The 21,769-nt window shown below is 41.8% G+C and overlaps 1 protein-coding gene across 10 annotated transcripts in view; it reads right to left on the bottom strand.

The window, feature by feature from the left end:
* Positions 1 to 234: 234 nt before the first annotated feature.
* Positions 235 to 21,769, bottom strand: part of PDE6H (phosphodiesterase 6H) — a 203,446-nt gene continuing 181,911 nt past the window's right edge. For 7 of the 10 annotated variants that reach the window (XM_070049425.2, XM_070049426.2, XM_070049435.2 and 4 more), the window contains 3 exons: positions 3,934 to 4,107; positions 2,529 to 2,569; positions 235 to 1,216 (listed from right to left, as the gene is read on the bottom strand). In XM_070049425.2, coding sequence (XP_069905526.1) covers positions 1,140 to 1,216; positions 2,529 to 2,569; positions 3,934 to 4,070 — 255 coding nt within the window. In that variant the 5' untranslated portion in view covers positions 4,071 to 4,107 and the 3' untranslated portion in view covers positions 235 to 1,139. Of the gene's footprint in view, positions 1,217 to 2,528; positions 2,570 to 3,933; positions 4,108 to 11,605; positions 11,683 to 21,242; positions 21,339 to 21,769 lie in introns of those variants that run through there. The other 3 variants (XM_070049432.2, XM_070049429.2, XM_070049434.2) reach the window with 2 other exon arrangements.

Below are 21,769 nucleotides of genomic sequence, written 5' to 3'. Positions count from 1 at the left end.
TGGAGAAATTCATTAATTGAGTCAGGGACACAATTGAATCTCTTTCCTTTCTACAATCCTGCCTTCCCAGTTAATTTATGCCATTCTTTTGACATAGATTACAAAACTGAAATGGAGACATTCATACTGTTAGTAGAAAGGCATCTAATTCAGAGAGAGGAAGCATGTGAATTGCACAATTACCTTGAAAGTGTTGAAGAAAGATATCTGTGTGTACATTACATTTGACACAACTTCAGAGGAGAAGCAAACCATCATTTTATTGAGAAGTTTCAACTCACATCAGAGTCTAAACCTTATAGCATGAAAGTGCTTTCAACTGGCAGTTTAAAAGTGATTTTTTTTGTTAATTTGCATTAAGTTCAGTCAATGTTTGTACAACTAACTGGTGGCTCTCACCTTAATCGAGTGAACAGAATAATTTCATTAAAAGGGAAAACTCCTGGACCAGGACCCTGAAAAGAAGGCTCACATTGTCAGGGTTGTGAGTTTAAATCTCCATCTTCTCAATTTAGAACCGGATGGGACCTCTGGATAACTTAACTCAACAAAATTTAGGGAGTGTATGATGTGCAAATTTACAAAGCAAAATTCAGACACGAATCTTAATCCTGTGTTCTTTTGTATGAACTATGCTTATTTCTTATGTGGCTATGATTTCCTTGTTTAATTGGTCTCAGAACAGACCATCAGATACTTGCATCTAGCATTTAATCAACATTACTGTAAGATTCAAGGCAAGCATCTCCTTTTTCAACTAAGAAGGGGAGGGGAGGAGAGTCACATAAATATTATCTTGAAAGTCTACTACGAATCCTTATGAATGCTTAGCAAAACGAGTTGAAGGATTCACAAACACACACACAAATAGAGAAAACATCGATGATTTTTAACCAGCTGATAGGAAAAAATGGTAATATTTTAGATGCCCTAACAAAAGCAGCTTCTTATCGGCTATTCTGAGATCAGCTACATTGCAAGCTGTGAAGAGAACTCTTAATAGTCAAAGATAAGAAATGACCATGTGAGCCCAAGAAACCACTTCCCAATACTGAACATCAAGACCGTGGCAGATCAATAGGATAAAAGTAGTTAAAGTTACAGCAGATGCTGTTGAGAGTAGTGGAACTTCTTGTGCCTCAGATAATCCCGAACTGAGCGAGCTCATGCAATTCCAGGTGGCTGAAAGCCTCCCAGGGACAAATCACCGTGATATCTACAAGAGATGGAAGAACAGGTAAGCCAACTACACCGCAAGTCAAAGACACGCTCAGGCAGAGACACCTCATTCCTCTCTCCTGTTCCTTGGCCTCGTGACTGGGAAGTTATTGAATCCGTTGCCTAATTATTGAACTGCACACAAATGTTTATGGTAACTTCATTTGTTATTGCCAAAACTTGGAAGCAACCAAGCTCTACCTCACCAGGATAAACAAATTACACCCACACAATGGAATATTATTCAACAATAAAAAGAAATGAACTGTCAAGCCATATGAAAACATGGAGGAACCCTAAATGAATGTTGATAAGTGACAGAGGTCAGTCCAGAAAGCCACCTACTGTACTATTATAACTAGATGACATTCTGGAAAAGGCAAAACTATACACAATAAAAAAAAATCAGTGGTTGTCAGGGGGAGGAGGAACATACACAAGTAGGCAGTGAAACTATTCTGTAGCATAGTGTAATGGTGGATAAATTACATAATGCATTTTCAAAACCCTCAGTTGTACATACAAGGAATAAACCCTAGTGTAAACTCCGACTTCTGTTAATACAATAATAATTTATCAATATCAGATCTTTTAAAAATAACAAATGTTCTACACTAATGATATAGGGTGTTAATAGTAGGAGAAACTGTGTACAGAGGGAGAGCAATGATAGAGAGGTAATATAGAAATTTTCTGCATTTTCTGCTTAAGTTTTCTGTAAGTCTAAAGCTATTCTAAAAAATAAAATCAATTAATTTTTTAAAAAAGTAATACACAGTGATTGAACTCATTATCCAACAAATGAAAACATTTTAACCTATGAAAAAAGCTGTATTGAATGTATTCAGTGTAGGCTCCTGGTCTGGGCTTGAGGATATGTAGAAAGAGGAAATCAGTAAGCAGGTGGCTTGCCTGGCAGAGGGGAAATGCTCTCCGGGTCCCACTCTTATTTCCAATACCTTACTCTGTAGCCTCATGTTAATTCCTCTAAGTCTCAGATTTCTCTTCAGAAAAATAAAGTTGGGCTAGATAAACTATGAGCAACTTGCTACCATAAATCCTACAATTACAGGCTCTCCCAGGTTGATCTGTTACACTTTGGGTCCTACCTTGATTTCTTTTAAGGTTTTTCTCTGGGCACACGTGTCCTTACTTAGGAATGTAAACTACATCCCCACATTTCTATGTCTTCAAAAATCTGCTGCCTTAGGTACTTCTTGTGGCTGTCAACTTCCCCATGAGGCTTAAAGTATATAACGAAGACAAAACTTCAAGTGCAAAGTTCTCATTTAAATCTGTGAGTGGCTCACCTGTTCCCAATCCCTCCATGCCTGGAATGTCATCTCCAAATCTATGAGAAAAAACAAAAGAGAAATGAGCTGAGATCATAGGCAATGGATCCTGGAGTTACAGAGCAACTCTTGGTTTAAAGAAAAAGAGGTTTTAGTGTTTGTATTTGAAAAACCTGTTTTATTTATAATGAAGTGGAGCAAAGAAAAGTCACTTAGTCAGGTTTTACCATGGCCCACTGGAGAGAGATTTCTCCCCTGTAGAAATCTAGCCTAAGTTCATTGAGAGCCAGAAGCAACTAGCAGTGAAACAATTTGGTCAAGCTTCACCTTCCAAACTAGAAATTTCAAAGAGAAGGTGATTAGAAAGGAATGAAAATGATGAACTTGAGCCGGCGCCGTGGCTCAATAGGCTAATCCTCCACCTTGCGGCGCCGGCACACCGGGTTCTAGTCCCGGTTGGGGCGCCGGATTCTGTCCCGGTTGCCCCTCTTCCAGGCCAGCTCTCTGCTATGGCCAGGGAGTGCAGTGGAGGATGGCCCAGGTGCTTGGGCCCTGCACCCCATGGGAGACCAGGAAAAGCACCTGGCTCCTGGCTCCTGCCAGGATCAGCGCGGTGCGCCGGCTGCAGCGGCGGCCATTGGAGGGTGAACCAGCGGCAAAAGGAAGACCTTTCTCTCTCTGTCTCTCTCACTGTCCACTCTGCCTGTCAAAAAAAAAAAAAAAAAAAATGATGAACTTGTCCATCTTATCCATTTATTCACTTGCTCAAAAGTATTAATTAAGCATCTATTGTGTGTCAGGTGTGAGGCACAGAGAGTTAAGGGGAAAATAAATTCTCTCTGAAAGCTACTAATTTCAGAGAACAGATGTAAACAAATAAGCGTAACATAAAAGAATACAAGTTATGATAGCAATAGCTGAATACTATCTAGTGCAAACTTGAGAGTAAGAGAATCAGCAGTGACTTCAAAAAATTAAAATGTGGGCTGTGTGCTGAAAATCGATTAGGGTTTTGCCAAGGGAGGAAGAGAAAAATGAAAAACTGAAGACATAAGATTTGAAGTCATAAAAAAGCTGTGATTCTGGAAATGGCTCAGGGTCAGTATTCCAGATAAAGGGCAGGGTATTTTGACAAAAAGGAGTGACCCAAAACAAACAAACAAACAACACCTGGAAAGGCCAACACAAAGGATATTGTTGCCACATTGAATTTGGCCATAGAACTAGGAGCTGAGAGGGAAAAAGACACCAAGGCTAAAGACGATTCAGCAAAAACTGAGTTCAACTGGAAAGAAATTAATGGGGTGGAAATGTTTGTAAAGTTGCTTAATATGGTTAAGTGGTGAGCTTTAATTTCTCAAAACCAAAGCAACCCTGTGGTAAACAAATAATAGTCAAGTTTTCTTTTCCATCTTGGTCTTACCCTTTCACACCTTTCTTAGGCGGTTTGCTCTTGAACTGACGAGTCTGCCTCTGCTTGAACTTGGGTGGGCCTTTGCGCGGAGTGGTGGGACCCTGGGTTGAAGTTGGAGGAGCCAAAGCTGTGTTGTTGTCACTCATTTTGAAGTTCTTGGGTGGCTCTTTCCCTGTGAGGCTCCTAAGACAGTGGGAAAAAGAAATGAGCCTTAAATCCCAGGAACCTTGGATTATTAGACCTTCACATAAACTGGGGAAGAAAAGTACTTCGATAAAGCAGCTCAGAATTGTGTTGACACCAAAGGGGAAAAGTTACAATCTTTTAGAAGGATTTTTGAGAAAATATGATATGATTCAATGGAGACATTCAATATTGTGGGGAGTAAACTGACAATCAATAAATTAGAAAAAAAAAAAACCTCCAAAATCTAGGTAAATAAGTTCTTGCAATTAATCTGCCACTAGCGTTCTACCCAAAATGATCAGTGCTATACTCCTCTGTGGCCACTAGTTCTGCCATTTGTAAAGGATGGAAATGACTCAATGGTATCTACAGTCTTACAGCACCTATGGGTTTCTTACAGCACCTATGGGTTCTTTAAGTTTTACATTTTCTTCTATCCAGCTACAAAATAATCTGATTCTAAATGGTTATTGATTATTGACTGCCCCTAATAGTCCTTACTTAATTTAATCATCATGTGATTTAGAGACTTGGTTTTAATTTTTATTTCTTTGAGAGGCAGAGAGACAAATAAATAGAATGATCTCCCATTCTCTGGTTCACTACCCAAATATCCAGAATGGCTGAGGCTGGTCCAGCTGAAGCCAAGAATTCAATCCAGGTCTCCCCGGATGGCCAGGTCTCAAACATATGAGCTGTGACCAGGGCCTTCTAGGGTCAATATTAACAAGAAGTTGGGATCAGAGCCAGAGACACAAAAGTATCTGGGAAACAAACCCAGGTACTCCATGGTGTGATGCAGTGATGCAGGTATTTTAATCTGCATTTTACCTCTATGTTCAATGTCTTCCCAATCCAGGGATTGTCGCTCCCCCTCTTCGTGGAGGAACGACACTAAACCCTGCCTAGGCTTCACATCCGAGTCACGGCACCATTATGTCGCTCCCCCTCTTCGTGGAGGAACGACACTAAACCCTGCGTTGTTCCTTTGTCTGCTCGGCCCTCCCCGGGTTTGCTGCTGGTTCTTCCCGGGTTGGCTACCGACCCTTCCACCTCCGTGGAAGGGCGGTTCCCCCTGCCACTTTCCCCACTTCCGCGGGGGAGCGGCACACCGCCGGCCGGCTCTCTCGGGGGCTGCACAGGTGTCCCTCAGGTGTTCCTGGTGCATGTTGTCTCTCTCCTCCTTTATAGTCCTCTTCCACCAATCCCAACTCTGCTACCCACACGCCGAGTATGCTGCTCTCCTCCAATCAGGAGCAGATCCTACAGTTTATTGGTTGAACTGGAGGCAGCTGTATAGAAGCTGTTTCCTCCTCTCCCAGTGCCATATTGTGGGAGAGCAGATGCATAGAATAAGTCTTAATTCCAGTAACAGTCTAGTCCGAGTTGCTCCCCACAAGGGATTTTTTTTTTTTTTTTTTTTCAGTTCTGCAGGGTAACGTAGTCATCTGCATAGGAGAAGCTCTGGTCCAGGGTTGCCAACACCTAAGAATACATTTAGTGCATCCTAATACATACCCGCACATGCAAATAGAGAAGTCAATGTAGGGCGATTAAGAAGTAAGTTTGTCCTGTAACTCCATTTATCTGCCACCCATTTTTCAGAAATCGTCCATTTTCTCTTATCCAAATCATGTCTAGTATGGTGTCCCCTAAACTTATGACAACTTGGCTGGCGCCGCAGCTCACTAGGCTAATCCTCCACCTAGCGGCGCCAGCACACTGGGTTCTAGTCCCGGTCGAGGCACCAGATTCTGTCCCGGTTGCCCCTCTTCCAGGCCAGCTCTCTGCTGTGGCCCGGGAGTGCAGTGGAGGATGGCCCAAGTACTTGGGCCCTGCACCCCATGGGAGACCAGGATAAGTAACTGGCTCCTGGCTTCGGATCAGCGCAGTGCGCCAGTCGCAGCAGCGCGCCGGCCACGGCGGCCATTGCAGGGTGAACCAACGGCAAAAGGCTGTCTCTCTCTCTCACTGTCCACTCTGCCTGTCAAAAAACAAAAAAAAAATAAATAAATAAATAGATAAACTTATGACAACTTAAATGTGCACTGTGGGGGCCGGCGCTGTGGCACACTAGGTTAATCCTCTGCCTGCAGCAGCAGCATCCCATATGGGTGCCGGATTCTGTCCCAGTTGCTCCTCTTCCTGTCCAGCTCTCTGCTGTGGCCTGGGGAGGCAGTGGAGGATGGCCCAAGTTCTTGGGCCCTGCACCCGCATGGGAGACCAGGAGAAGCACCTGGCTCCTGGCTTCGGATCAGCGTGGTGCACTGGCCATAGCGGCCATTTGGGGAGTGAACCAATGGAAGGAAGACCTTTCTCTTTCTCTCTCTCTCTCTGTAACTCTGTCAAAAAAATTTTTTAAAAAATCCTTAAAAATAAATAAATGTGCACTGTGATTCTTCAAACACAAATCAAAGCAAATTATTAACAACAAAGATAAACTTTAAAATAAATACAATATGGCCGGTGCCGTGGCTCAATAGGCTAATCCTCCACCTAGCAGCGCCGGCACACCAGATTCTAGTCCTGGTCGGGGCGCCGGATTCTGTCCCGGTTGCCCCCCTTCCAGGCCAGCCTCTGCTGTGGCCCGGGAGTGCAGTGGAGGATGGCCCAAGTGCTTGGGTCCTGCACCCCATGGGAGACCAGGAGAGGCACCTGGCTCCTGCCTTCGGATCAGCGCGGTGCACCGGCCGCAGCGCGCCGGCCGTGGCAGCCATTGGAGGGTGAACCAACGGCAAAAGGAAGACCTTTCTCTCTGTCTCTCTCACTGTCCACTCTGCCTGTCAATAAATAAATACAATAAGCATTAGGATGACATATTTTTCTTTTCTCCCTTTCTTTGATAGCAATTGACAAAACGTATCCTGGGAAGGAAGATTCTGATAAGGTCTGAAGAGCTTCCAAATAGCCTTAATCCTGGTCCATTGCCTTGTTAATCTCATGCCTGGGAGCTCTGCTTGCGGAGGATTCTTTCACCCATCATAGTTATGCCAATATTTTTAGATTCAATCCTCCCTGACAATAGCTGGCTTATGCTAACCAGAGCTCTGTTTTTGTGCCACACTGTCATCCCTTCAAACTTCTATTGTTGACTCTGTGACAAAAAAGTATCCTACATGGAGGATCTCTGTGAGACCTCAGAAGAAAGAAAGGGTCATCAAAGAAGGAGACACCCTGCTCTGAAGGGAGAAGAGAACATCTACTTTGCTTATGGCCTCCGCTCCCATCCCACCTCCCATTCCCTCTCCCATCTCCTTCTTCATTATGGATCATTTTTAGTATGACTTTATATACAGAGAACCAACTCTATGCTAATCATACACCAACAATTTGCCCCCACGCCCACACACAACATATAGAGTATAGTTTGGGGAAAGAATTTGCAGTCAATTCTCATATTATAATTCAATTGGGACAGAGGTCCTACCTGAGAAGCAAGTGCACAGTGACTACTGTTGTTCCTTTATCAATTAACTTTTTTTATGATGTCAGTGATCATCTGAGGCTTTTGCCATGGGCTGCCAATGCTATGGAAGCCTTTTGTGACCATAGACTCTGTCGGTATTTGGACACAGGGGGGTGTATGGGGGAAAGAACCACTATATTCCTAAAGTAGTATCTATGTAAAAATGCATTCATTAAATAAAAATTAAAAATAAAAAAATAAACTTCTATTGCTTAACTTGAAGATCATAAATTTTATTACCTTAAAATCAAGTTTAAATTGTTATCATTGCCTCCAAGATATTTCTCCTTGTTTTCTTTCTCCCATTTACCTTTTTTTTTTTTTTATTTTTTGATTTTTTGACAGGCAGAGTGGACAGTGAGAGAGAGAGAGAAAGGGCATCCTTTGCCATTGGTTCACCCACCCATGGCCGCCGCGGCTGGCGCGCTGCGGCCAGCACACCGTGCTGATCCAATGGCAGGAGCCAGGTACTTCTCCTGGTCTCCCATTGGGTGCAGGGCCCAAGGACTTGGGCCATCCTCCACTGCACTCCTGGGTCATAGCAGAGAGCTGGCCTGGAAGAGGGGCAACCAGGACAGAATCCGGCGCCCTGACCGGGACTAGAACCCAGTGTGCCGGTGCCGCAAAGCAGAGGGTTAGCCTAGTGAGCCGTGGCTCTGGCCCCATTTACTTTTCCATTCTCTCCTGCAAGTCCTCAGTGTTCAATGGAAATGCATCAACTAAAATGTGAGGTGATCGCAGGGACTGCACACCTGGCCAGGGTGCTATTTCACCTGTTCATGTGGTGAATCTTGTCTTCGTCATCACTGGAATGTGCTCCATAGGGCTGTTTTTTGGATTTGGGGTTATTTCTGTAGTCTCAGAACCTGTAACAGTGCCCAGTGCCGTAGGTGTGTCATATATTACTTGAATGAGTAATATATAAGTGAGTTGAATGAGTGGATAAGTTGATGAAAACAAATACCTTGAACTTGGGTCATGAGACCATGACCCTGTGACTTCTCCATCAGACCACAGAGAGGGCACCCGCTAGTCTTCACCTCACAAAGCCCTCAGTGCCTTCAGGAAATGCCCTGCCAGCTCCTCTGCTCACTGAATACAATTCTTGTGCTATGGACCTCACTAGCCCTGGTCAACAAGCAAGGTTTGTGCTTCTCCCCCATGTGGTTGGGATCTTTAGAGGGCAGCCAAAAGCAGCATCATGCTCAGTGTCCCACCAGTAACAGATACATCCTAGCTCTGCTACAGTCAGAGAAGAAAACTGGAGAAATCCTCACAGATCAAGATTTTCATACATTGTAGTTCAATGTAGTGAGAAATCACAAACTTTTCTTTGGTCTTGTCTGTAGAGCCTACTAGGACTAAGATTTCCAGATTTAGCAAAAAAAAAAAAAAGTCACTCAGTTAAATTTGAATTTCAGGTAAACAAAAAATGAATGATTTTCAGTAAAACTATATTCTGAATATTTCATGGTACATACTTATACTAAAAAATGTTACTTATCTGATATTCAAAATTTTTATCTGACAACCTGAACTACGATCTTATTACACTGAATCTAGAGTTCAATAATGTTGGAGCTAAAGTGAATCTCATCAGTCAATTTACAATTTGCAGTTTAAAGAGGAACCTCTTGGGAATAAAATAGACACAGTTTCAGATTCCTGCTCCATAAAATTAGCTATGTGACTTTAGATTCACTGCACACTCCTCTCTGGGCCTCATTTAATCTATAAAATCAATCAAATAATACCTTCCTTTTAGGGTTATAGGAAAGTTAAAGGAGATAACATAAGTAGAGTGGGGAAAAGTGCAATGCTATGTCTTCTGGGACTCAAGGCAGTCATAGATTAAATCTGTAGTGATGACATTTTCACCTGGACTCTGTACCTTCCTTCTCCTGGGCCAACAGGAGCCCCTGAAGAGCCCCTGTCATGAACCAGAGAGATAACTGTCATTAGCACTTGCCTGGTAATCCTCTGCTGCCCTCAAAGTCCCCAAATAGTCCAGTTCTCTGGCGTAATGGATTAAGCCATTGTCTGTGACGTGTGTGATGCCAGCATCCCATATGGGCACTGCTTTGAGTCCTGGCTGCTCCACTTTCAATTCTTCTCCTTGCTAATGTGCCTGGGAAAGAAGCAGAAGATGGCCCAAGTCCTTAGGCCTCTGCACCATGTGAGAGACCCAGATGAAGTCCTGGCTCCTGTCTTTGGCCTAGCCCAGCCCCAGCCATTGCAACCATTTGGGGAGTGAACCACCAGATGGAAGTTTCTCTCTCTCTCTCTCTCTCTTCTCTAGAGAGAGAAATATATATATATATATATATCCCATCTCTTCCTCTCTGTCAAATAAATAAAAAAACTTAAAGATTTATTAATTTATTTTTTAAAAGGCCCCAAACATTAATTTGTTTCTGAACTTAAAATTGTGTCTTAAGAAGCCTTCCTTGAGTTCCTTTGATATCCCCAATAGCAGTTAATAAAATAAAATAAAATTTCACTTGACTTAAGTGTTTCCCTGATTACACTTTTCTTTCTCCCGGCAAGTTTCTTTTGCATGCTTATGTGACCTTAAAGCTGTACCTTGTGGTTTAAATAGCGTTCATGTTTAATTCTATGTTTTGTACATTACATATAAGAAATCTCAAGAAAGAGCTGCATAACATTTGCCAGGTTAATCTTCAGATCCTCATGACCCTCAGGACTTGCACCATGGATAATATTTGTTATTTTATTTTGTGAATTTTTTTAAATGTGCAATGTTTTGTTTTTGTGCCACAAGCACAATAAGCCAATTCCTGTGGCTTTACTGTCATGGATTTATTCTTCAGCTCTCTCTGTAAAACCTTTGGGAAGAGCAGAACAATTAACACCTTTCTGCCTTGGAAGCCAATCCTGTTGACCACAGAAATCACCAACACTAAACTCACCCTGATTGTGCTTGCCTAGAAATTCCAGGGACCAGTGTTGTGGCATAGCAGGCAAAGCTACTGCCTGCAATGCCGGCATCTCATATGGGCACTGGTTCAGGTCTCAGCTGCTCTACTTCCAATCCAGCTCCCTGCTAATGGCCTGGGAGAGGCAATGGAGGATGGCCCAGGTGCTTGAGTCCCTGCTATCCATGTGGGAGATCTGGAAGAAACTCCTGGCTCTAGGCTTCAGCTTGGCCCAGCCCTGTCCATTGTATCCACCTGGTGAGTGAACCAGCAAATGGAAGGTCTCTCTCTCTCTCTCTCTCTCTCTCTCTCTCTCTCTCAAATAAATAAATAAATAAATAAATCTTAAAAAAAAAAAAAAAAGAAATTCCAAGGGGATCCTTGAGCTGAAAAACACTAAATCTAACAGCAGACTTGCTTTTAGCTAGAAGAGGGGGCTTCACACTTTTTTCTTCCAGAAATGTCAATTAATTCATTCCTTTGTGAGGCAGACTGCTTTCCTGTCTTTAAAGCAATGTAAGTCCCTTCTTCTTTTGAAGATTACAAACTTTTCTGTAGAAATAAGTCTATGCAGTGAAACATTAAATACTTCAAGGCACAGTTTTACAGGGAACTGGAGTTAGTGTCACCTTAGATCCAAGGTACCAAAGTTCAGCTGTATAAAGCTACAGAGACCGATCCTCCATCAATCCCAGCTAAGATAAAATAACTTCATAAGATTCTTGAGACTGGCTGGCTGATGTTCCTGTTATCACCTTAGACTTCCAGTACCTGACCTTGTCTTCTCAGCAAAGATACAGTCAGGTAGACAATTTCACTACTGATGGGCTAAGATCAGGGGTTGGAGGAGACAGGAAAGAGCACTGAGTACTCTACCAATGGGAATAGGCCCATAAACACCTTCCAGGGTCCTGCTGAGGCACATGGGATCAATTTGGAGGGAGAATTAAGCAAGATTCAAACCAAAGCCATAAACAAAGTAAAAATCCAGCAAGCACCTTGCCTCAGAATGAAACAAACAGTTTGACCTCCGCAGGAGAAAGCTAAGCCACCCACAGTGCCCTGCATGCATCCTCACACTCACTCAACTCACTCTCTGCTTGCTTTTTCCTTATCCACACTCTCACATGGGCTTCTCAGTTTCTGGGTGCCCGGGCTGAGTTTTCTAGCACATCCTGGGAGCAAAAAGAAATGTTTACTCTGTGGTCATGTAGTTCCCACAGACCCCTCCTTTCCCAGAAAACTGTTTGCTATGAAGCCGCAAAAGGGGAGGACCCGTTTGGGGTTTCTTCTAAATGAATTCAGTAATCAAGGTTTGCAGTGACCTTGTAATAATCAGGTTTCCCTCATTAACTTGTCCTTGGCATTACAAGGAGGTTTGGGTGTATTTCCTTCATGTTCTTGCCCATGTTCACCTCCAGCCCTAGCTCAGGCCTTCCAACCCATCAAGTTCTTTTCATCATTCTTTGTTTTAGAGCCAGTTTAACCCTTCAACACCCTTCCATTATACCCTGTTCAAACTCACCAGAAGCTGAGAAATACAGAGCTGAATGTTGTCCTATAAGCTGTCCAGTTGCCTTCCTCACAATACACAGAAGGATCTCTGCATCCTGATTTATCTCTCTGTAATACCCTCATGCTCCCTAATCTCACCGTCATAATCTTAGAACAACAATCCAGGTACAAAGAAGTTGGAAGAAGATGGGGTGAGACTGGGACAGGCCTACTTTTCTGATAATTGGATACCCTTGCAAAACAAACAAGGGCTCCCTCCTGTCAATAAATGGCACTGAGTTCATAATCCCATACAAGACGTTGACATCCAAAGGCAAAGTTTTAGTTTGTGATGATTATCTTTGTCCTTTTTCACTCCCATTTTTAGTTCTTGTTAGCCACCATTCCTTCCCTTTCCCTCACACACACATAACTATGCAGAGTCTAACACACACAAACACACACACACACACACACACACACAGAATAACATAATTCTTGTGGGACTCTAGAGAAGAGAAGTGGGAGTGCTGGTAAGAGCAGTGATAATTGAGAAACACAGTATCTCTTCCTAATCGATATTATGTATATTTTCTTAGAGAGATGGAACCTCAAAGGGTGATATAAAATTCTGTGATATTTGGCAGAGAAAGGGCCCAAGTGATAACTAGGAATCTAAAACCGATGACATTTATTTGAGAATTGATGGCTTCATCTTCCATACCCAAAGGTTTCAGGGTGCAGAATCCAGGCTAAAATCCAACTCACTGAGACATTTGGTTCAGTATTCCAATTGCATTGAGCCGCTAGTATTAATTTGCATATCACTCTACATGACTTTAAATAGAACTTGGTCTATATGCCAGTATCATTAAGTTCTTTTGAGAAATTTATCATAGAGAAATTAAGTGATTTATTCCAGACTGTGTATACAAGTTAATAGCGGAACTAGGAGCAAGGGCTATGGTTGGGGAGAGTGGCATATTTGACTGTGTTTCTACTAAAGCAGACATAGACAAAGACCCATGATTTCTGGTCACTTCCATGCCTTGCCAGTAAAATGCAGTGTGCCTTCCCCAGACCGTTACTCATTACAGAATAGCACTCTAACTATGGAGAAGGCAGGTCAATTTATCCTTATTAGGCAGAAAAAGATTCTTAACCTGCAGCCCCAAGCAGATTACACAAGCAGATAAACAGCTTAAGAGTTGTTTATATGCTTTCTCATGGCCTTTACCAAAATTAGAGCAGTTTTGAAGGCAGCAAATACCCTGTGAAAGTGTTTGGTTTCTGGAAGGCTCCCTCCACACTCTCCTCTGTGACTCTGTTGTTCACATCTTCTCTGCTCCTACATATAGGAATGTAGATGTTTAGATATTCATCTGTCAAAACCTTCCTTTTTCTTGGTGAAGCACTGCAATTCCTAAGGGTAATTCCTAAAGAGCTCTAAGTTTACAGAATGTTCCAGAATGATGTTACTGAAGCTGCTAGCGGCATTTCCGTCACTTGGTTACTTGCTGAAAATGCAGGACCTCGGGTTCTGCTCAAGACTTACTGAATAAAAATCTGCACTTTAACCAGGTCCAAGGTGAATTTTTTGCACTTCATTGTTTAAATACTCTTCTAGATCACAGGCAAGCTATGTTGTGAGAAGATTACCACTTCTCTGAGACTCAGTTTCATCATATGGAAAATGAATGTTTCAAGATTGCCAGACATTTCAACTTTTTCTATCCCAATATACTTGAGTGGGACAATTCACATTCATAAGTACCACGATTTTTAATCCAATTGTATCAACATTAGGGGAGGGTGTTGTTGGGTGTCCCATATCTTCTCTCTCCAAGGACATTCATAAGAATAAACAATAACTAAAGAGCATGAGGAAAAGACAAGAATATAATTTAGAAAAGGCATTGTAGAGTGATTCTGATATGACTATCAACTTAGAATTAGAAAAATTTTAAATTGACTTACAGATTTAAAAGCCTATGTTCCTTCTGCTTCTGGACTAGGATGAAATAGACAAATTTCTTCCCATGCCTTAAGCTAAGTACAACCAAACATCCTACATATTATATATGAAACAAACATAACAATATTCTAAAATATTTGAGAAAAGAAGGCATACCAAATAGGGACCTTAGAACTCAATGAACAAGATGGCAATAAGTTTCTGGATTTTCATTTTTTTTTTTTTTTTTTGCATACCCTGGATTGGATGAAGTAAAAAGCGACAAACAGAAACACTAAGAGTGAACAACAACAAGATCCTCCTCTTCAAAAATTTGATCTCTTTAGACAAACAAATGAGAAAAGTTCAACCTAGAAAGACAAAAAAAAAATTATACCAGAACCATATTGCTCCAGTCAATCAAACTGGGGAAAAAAATGTTGCCCAACCTAGCGAAGACTGACTAGGGAACTACCACTGTCATCTTGGCCCACCTATAATGAGGTGAATCCCTCCTCTCCCATCGCCTGCCATCAGAGAATTCCGTATTTGGGATCTTGGAATTTTATCTCCAGTGACACTGAGGTCCACCTTCCCTTCCCTGCCAAGAGAGGTGTCAAAGAAGTCCAAGACAGCTGGCGCCGTGGCTCACTAGGCTAATCCTCTGCCTGCGTTCCTGGCACACCAGGTTCTAGTCCCGGTTGGGGTTCTGGATTCTGTCCCAGATGCTCCTCTTCCAGTCTAGCTCTCTGCTGTGGCCCAGGAAGGCAGTGGAGGATGGCCCAAGTGCTTGGGCCCTGCACCCGCATGGGAGACCAGGAGGAAGCACCTGGCTCCTGGCTTCAGATTGGCCGATCTGAAGGAATCGGGGGATGCCTGGAATGAAAGAACAATGAAAAGAGCAAATGTGTGGAATATAAGAGGAGACAGGGAAGGTAATGAATTCAATGACCCTTTGAAGACTCATTAAAATGATTACCAATAACATGTAGGAAATGAGTTAAGGGATAGGTACTAAGTAATTAGAAGGTAATTAAAAAATTTATCTGATCTATAAGAGGCTTACATGAGTGCTAATCTCTAATCTTTCTTTTGTGCTTCTTAAAATACCAGTGAGTAGGTACTCAGACATTAGAATCACTTTCTTTTATATTGGGAATCCCCTAGGCTGATATTTCCACTCTGACTAATGCACAGGGGACTCCTGAGAAGAACACAATTAATGTGCAAGATGAGGGTTCCTCAAAACGTGTGTGGAAGAGTAGAATTACAAGGTAAGGCTTATTGGTACAAAAATATTCTTCATAATACACAGTTTCTATAAACTTTAAGAACTCTTGAACAAATCTGATCCCCATAATTTCTTATATCTTGTTTCTCTTGAAAAAATTAATTAAAAATACAATATTATCCTTCCAGAAAAAAGAAATGGAAACAATCCACAACTCATTTCATGAGGCTTGTTTTACCCTAACACTGCCAGAGCAAGACAGTAAAAGAAGGAAGAATATAGATCAGTATCTCATGAATTTAGATGCAAAAATCCTTAAAACATCAGTAAATCAATACAGCAATGAATAAAAAAGAATAATTTATCATGAAAAGGTAGGATTTATTCCAGTTTTGCAAGGCTTACTGGATATTCAAAAATCAACCTGTTTAATCCACCATATCAACAGGCTAAACAAGAAAAATCATGGAATCCTATTAACTGATGAAGAAAAAGCATTTGACAAAATCTAAAGCCCATTCTTGATTTAAAAAGAAATCTTAAGCAAACAGAAAAGCAGGAAAGGAAAACCTATAAAGAGCATTTATGAAAACTTACAGATCAATGAAACAAAGTGCAAAGCCTAGACATATACACCAATATGCAAAATTGATTTTCAGTAAAGGTGTGTGCAAAAGCAATTCAGTGAAGGAAGAATAGCCTGTTTAATGAATGGTGCTAGAATATGGATATTTTGTTTGTGGATATCCACAGACCAAAATAATGGCAATGAAGGAAGAGTGAGTGTGGAAGGACAAGCAGGTGGCCATATAAGGGTAGAATAACTAAGCCTTGTGGGGATGGTAGAGTTCTGTATCCTGATCATGGTGACTCTATAAGACATTGGCATAGGCAAAGTCTTTTTGGAAAAGACCCCAGAAAGCACAGGCAATCAAAGCCAAAATTGACAAAAGGGATTACATCAAGCTGAGACGCCTCTGCACTGCAAAAGAAACACACAGCAAAGTGAAGAGGCAACTGACAAAATGGGAGAAAATATTTGCAAACTATGCATCTGAAAAAGGACTAATATCCAGAATCTATAATTTATCCACACCAGTTTACCAGTGTAAACTATGAAAATCACAAAACTGATCATGTCCTTCCTTTACTTTCAGTAGCTCTCATTGCTGATGGGAACAATAATGAATTCCTTATCAATGTGATCTGAACCCTTCTTCAGGCACCTTGCTCATTTTTATGCAGTGTGCACTTTACATTCCAGCAAACTTGAAATTCTCGCATACAATAACCTGTGAATATCACACAATTTTAGGATGTCATGCTGTTGCTCTTGTTTTTCTTCCACCTCTAATGTCTTCTCTTTTATTCCCAGGATTTCCCACTCCAGCTATCCAACAACTCACTATCTTTTTAGACAGAGCATTGTAGTCACTTCTTCAAATAAGCCTTCCTTGATATTCTTACTAGTACTCACACAATTTCATGCACATTTTTTCTTCCTGCGTTCGTAAAAAGTTTTATGTTTTTCTATTTCTATCTTCCCCCTTAAAGCATATGAACTTGAGGTCTAGGGCAGTGTCTTGTTTAACTCTGCACTTGTACATAGATCTTAGCATATAACCAGGAATTTTTAAGTGTTTGTTGAATTTAATACTAAGCCTTTATGCCAACGCTACAAAATACAGAAAATATACTCAATGTATCATATGTACTATAATATGAAGAAAAGAAGGAAAAGAAAATTGGTCTCAGTGGCTGTTGTATATTCACATTCATCTGTAGGGAGAAACTTTCACAAGAGTAATACATGGAGCAGGGGCTATCTGATTTAGACACACTTATGTCTTTTTAAAGATTTACTTATTTGTTTGTTTATTTGAATTGCAGAGTTAGAAAGAGAAAAAGAGAGGGAATCTTCAATCATCAGGTTTACCTCCCATATAGCTGCATATGGGGCTGGTCCAGGCCGAAGCTAGGAGCCTGGAACAACATCTGGGTCTCCCACGTGGGTGGCAGGGGTCCAACCACTTTTTGCTACCTAGAATTTATTTTGCTGTCTTCCCTGGTGCAACGCCAGGGAGCTGGATCAGAAGCAAGAGCAACTGTGGCTCTAACTAGTGCTCTAATATGGGATGCTAGTGTCGCAGCCAGACCACGGCCGAACCTGCTGTGCCACAACAACGGCCTCTAGATAAATATTTTTCTCCTGAAGAATTTTACTCACGTTCTTGCATAATTCAGTCAAGTATTCCTCTAGAAACCATAAGGAATACAAAGTATGAAGAAACAACCTTTTCCTCAAGCATTTGGTATTTGAATGAAGAAATTAGTATAATATTCAGAAAATAATCACTTGACAATACAAAGCAGTGTTTCCCAAAGTACTAAATTATATTGAATAAACAATGCACACTCTAGGAGTTCAGACAATAATCACACATTTGTCCTTGATCAGTGGTGGAAAACTTCAAAGAAGGAGAATGTAATATTAGAGATATATGAGTGTATTTCAAATGGCTTAATATGGGCCAGCATTGTGGTGCAGAAGGTTAAGCTGCCAACTGTACCACTATCTTCCCGTATGGGCACCAGTTCAAGTCCCTGCTGCTCTACCTCTGATCCAGTTTCCAGCTAATATACCTGGTAAAGCAGTAGTAGATGACCCAAGTCCTTGGGCCTCTGCACCCACATGGGAGACTTGGATGGAGTTCCAGGTTCCTGGATTTGGCCTGGCCCAGTCCCAGCCTTTGTGGTCATTTGCAGAGTGAACCAAGAAACTGAAGATCTCTCTCTGTCTCGGTCATTTGCTCTCTCTCTGAAACTCTACCTTTCAACTACATAAATAAACCTTAAAAAAAAAAAAGTTCATGGGGCCAGCACTGTGGCGTGGTGGGTAAAGCCATCACCTGGAGTGCCAGCATCCCATTTGGGCGCTGGTTCAGGTCCCGGCTGCCCCACTTCTGATACAGTTCTCTGTGATGGCCTGGGAAAGCAGTAGAGGATGGCCCAACTCCTTGGGCCCCTGAACTCGCGTGGGAGACCTGGAAAAATCTCCTGGCTTTGGATCGGTGTAGATCCAGCCATTGCAGCCAACTGGGGAGTGAACCAGCAGATGGAAGACCTCTCTCTCTCTCTCTTTCTCTCTCTCTCTGCCTTACCTTTTCTCTCTGTGTAACTTTGACTTTCAAATAAATAAACAAATCTTTTAAAAAAAAGTCCATGAGGAAAAAAATGGAATTAAAGAGATGAGTTCATTTTAGGGAAAAGCATTTTTGAAATCCATGCATAGTGTTTTCATAATAAACTATTTTCATGAATTTTTGAAGACTCTCATTTATGCATGGATTTAAAAATTTTTTGCACCAAGATAGAGCTATATTTTAATTCCATATTTTTTTTGACAGGCGGTTAGATAGTGAGAGAGAGAGACAGAGAGAAAGGTCTTCCTTCCATTGGTTCACCCCCAAATGGTTGCCACAGCTGGCGAGCTGCGCCAATCCGAAGCCAGGAGCCAGGTGCTTCCTCCTGGTCTCCCATGCGGGTGCAGGGCCCAAGCACTTGGGCCATCTTCTACTGCCTTCCCAGGCCACAGCAGAGAGCTGGATTGGAAGAGGAGCAATCAGGACAGAATCTGGCACCCCAAATGGGACTAGAACCCGGGGTGCTGGCGCCGCAGGCACAGGATTAGCCTAGTGAGCCATGGCGCCGGCCTTAATTCCATATTTCTATGAACTTTTTGAGATACTCTCATATGTATGCTGATGTGGCACCTAGGTGCAAATTACTCTCATCAGTCATCCTAATATTTGATTTGCAGTAAGAAGGATCAAAATGTAATATGGAAATGATGGTGAAGATCATTTTCTCATTCTGAATCATTTATGTTCTCTGATGTAGAAACTCTGCTAGATGCTTATCACACAGTACCTCCGAGTCTTCAGCAATGCTGAATGCTGAACTCATTCTTCTTTTATGGATGAGAAAAATGAAGCTCCAAGAAATAAAACCACTGGCCCAAGAACGCAATGTAAGGAAGAGACAGAACCAGGGTGTCTTCCTGAACTGCAACTCTCTCATCCACCCAAGGCATGGTGAATCTGATGTGGACACATCTCAGAATGGGTAGCTCTCAAGGCAGAATGCCTTCTCTGGGCATTGATTGTCTCTATTTGTAGCATCAACAAAATATTTCTGTTAAAAAAGGAAAGTCTCAACAGTCATCATTCACTTCTTACTTTTTCAGGCTCTTGCCAAAGATTTACCTAGAATTTGCCATTCACTTCTTTTTTTCCTCTCCCCGCCTCACCCCAATTCAGAGTTAGAGAAAGAGAGAAAAAAAAAGCCTGGGAGTTTCATTTGGGTCTTTGGTATGGGTGCAAGGGCCAAAGCACTTGGGGCACCTTCCACTGCTTTCCCAGGTGCATTAGCAAGGAGCTGAATCAGAAGTTGAGCAGTCTGAATTCGAAATGGCACCCATATGGGATGCTGGCATTGCAAGAGGTGGCCTAATCCACTATGCCATAGTTTCGGCCCTCGCTTCTATTTTTTGTAATGGCAAGAAAAAGCCAGCAAATACTTCAAAGCTTTGATCATTTTCCTGGAAATTCTTACACAGGTTTCCAAGGTCTGATGATTTCATTTGGCACTGCAGTGCTAAAGTACTTAGAGTAGGAGCATTCTTATTACCAGAGCAGGCATTCTCTTATGCTTAAAGAAGCTTAGTTATGGGGAAGGGAGTCTCAGAACATAACACTTTGTCAGCATGGGCTAGGAGTGGGGTGTCCACCACTTTAATTCTCTTAAAAGAGTCTCTTCTTCTCAGTTTTTGCATCTGATTTAACTGGTATGAACTAAACCTGCAACAGAAGGACAATGAGGAAAGGTAACTTTGAGGAGACTGTCCTGTGATGCTGGGAGCTATCTTGGGAGATCCTGGCAGTTGCTCTCCAACTTACTGAAAATCCAGCATTGTATCATCAAGAGAAGGATTTAAATGTAATTGCCAATCCTTTTGAGGTTATAGACCTCATAATTTGATGAAATTATGAATGCCTTTGCCTTTCCCACAAATGTAAACATACTATGCATATATGTACTGATTTTGCAGACATTCTGGGGGCTTGCATATCCTCGAACGTCTGTGCCTAAGGTTCTGCATTAAGAAAACTTGTGAAGGGCAGGTTCTGTGGCGCAGTGGATTAAGCCACCACCTGTGATGCCAGCATCCCTTCTGAGTACCAGTTAGAGTCCAAGCTGCTCCACTTCCGATCCAGTACCCTGCTAATGTACTTGGGAAGGCAGCGGGTGGTGGTCCAAGTATTTGGGCCCCAGCATCTACACAGGAGACCCAGAAGGAGATCCTGATTCCTGCCTTTGGCCTGGCCCAGCCCAGACTGTTGTGGCCATTTGGGAAGTAAACCAGCAGATGGACGCTTACTCTTTCTCTTGCTCACTCTCACTTTCTCCCCCTATGTGTGTGTGCGCATGCATGTGTATATGTTATTCTACCTTTCAAATAAATAAAAATAAAGCTTTAAAGAATAAAGGAGTACTGGGGCCGGTGCTGTGGCTTAGTGGGTAAAGCTGCCGCCTGCATTGTCAGCATCCAATGTGGGTGCTGGTTCGAGTCCCGGATGTTCCACTTCTGATCCAGCTCTCTGCTATGGCCTGGGAAAGCAGCAGAAGATGGCCCAAGTCCTTGGGCCCCTGCATCCAGAAGCAGCTCCTGGCTCCTGGCTCAAGATCAGCCCAGCTCTGGCTGTTGCAGCCATTTGGGGAGTGAACCAGTGGATGTAAGACCTCCTGTCTGCCTCTGCCTCTGTAACTCTGCCTTTCAGATAAATAATAAATAATTAAAAAAAAGAATAAAGGAATAAAAATAAACCTTTAAAGAAAAATAGAGGAAACCTTTACAGAATAAAAGAAAAATATCATGTTTGACTAGTACTGTCCTCCCTAAAGGCATGAGAAATGGGGGAGTGATATCTAGACCATGACTTCATCATTTCTGATTTTTAAATCTTTCTTGATCCAGTTAGTTTACTTTACCTATGTTAGTTTCTGATTGTCTGTCTCCTACTGAAACATGAATTCCACAGTAATTTTCTGTTGTCCATTGTTGTACGTCAGTGTATACAACAGCACCTAGAAGAGAACAGATGCTCAAGAGATAAACTGAATGAAGCAATGTGTCCCTTCTGGAGAGTGCAGAACTAAAAAGTGTGCCTCCCTTTCATGTGTATTAGGACTTGCTTTTATTTGTAATAAAATTACGTACTTTGTTTCAAGGGCTATCTTCTACATTATTTTTAGATTTAACACTAAATCTATATAAGGTTTTTAGTATTTTTACCAGTATTCATTACATATATTTTCCTTTTTTACATTTTTCTGGAATAATCTCTCTTCTCACAACAAATGATTATTTTTATTTCATTGACTTCAGGAATAAAATATAATGTGTCATCAACTTACAAAATGAACTGAAGAAAATGCAGTACATTTAGATGAAATCAAAATAAATGTCAGTTTCTCAAAATATATTTGCTTAATTAGTTCTAAAGAAAAATACTTCA

The sequence above is a fragment of the Oryctolagus cuniculus genome, chromosome 9 (genome assembly GCF_051225735.1).
Source record: "Oryctolagus cuniculus isolate XC-2025 breed Fujian yellow rabbit chromosome 9, ASM5122573v1, whole genome shotgun sequence".
Classification (NCBI taxonomy): Eukaryota; Metazoa; Chordata; class Mammalia; order Lagomorpha; family Leporidae; genus Oryctolagus; species Oryctolagus cuniculus.
Note: the sequence above shows the minus strand (reverse complement) of the source record. Positions and strands in the feature narration are given on the sequence as shown.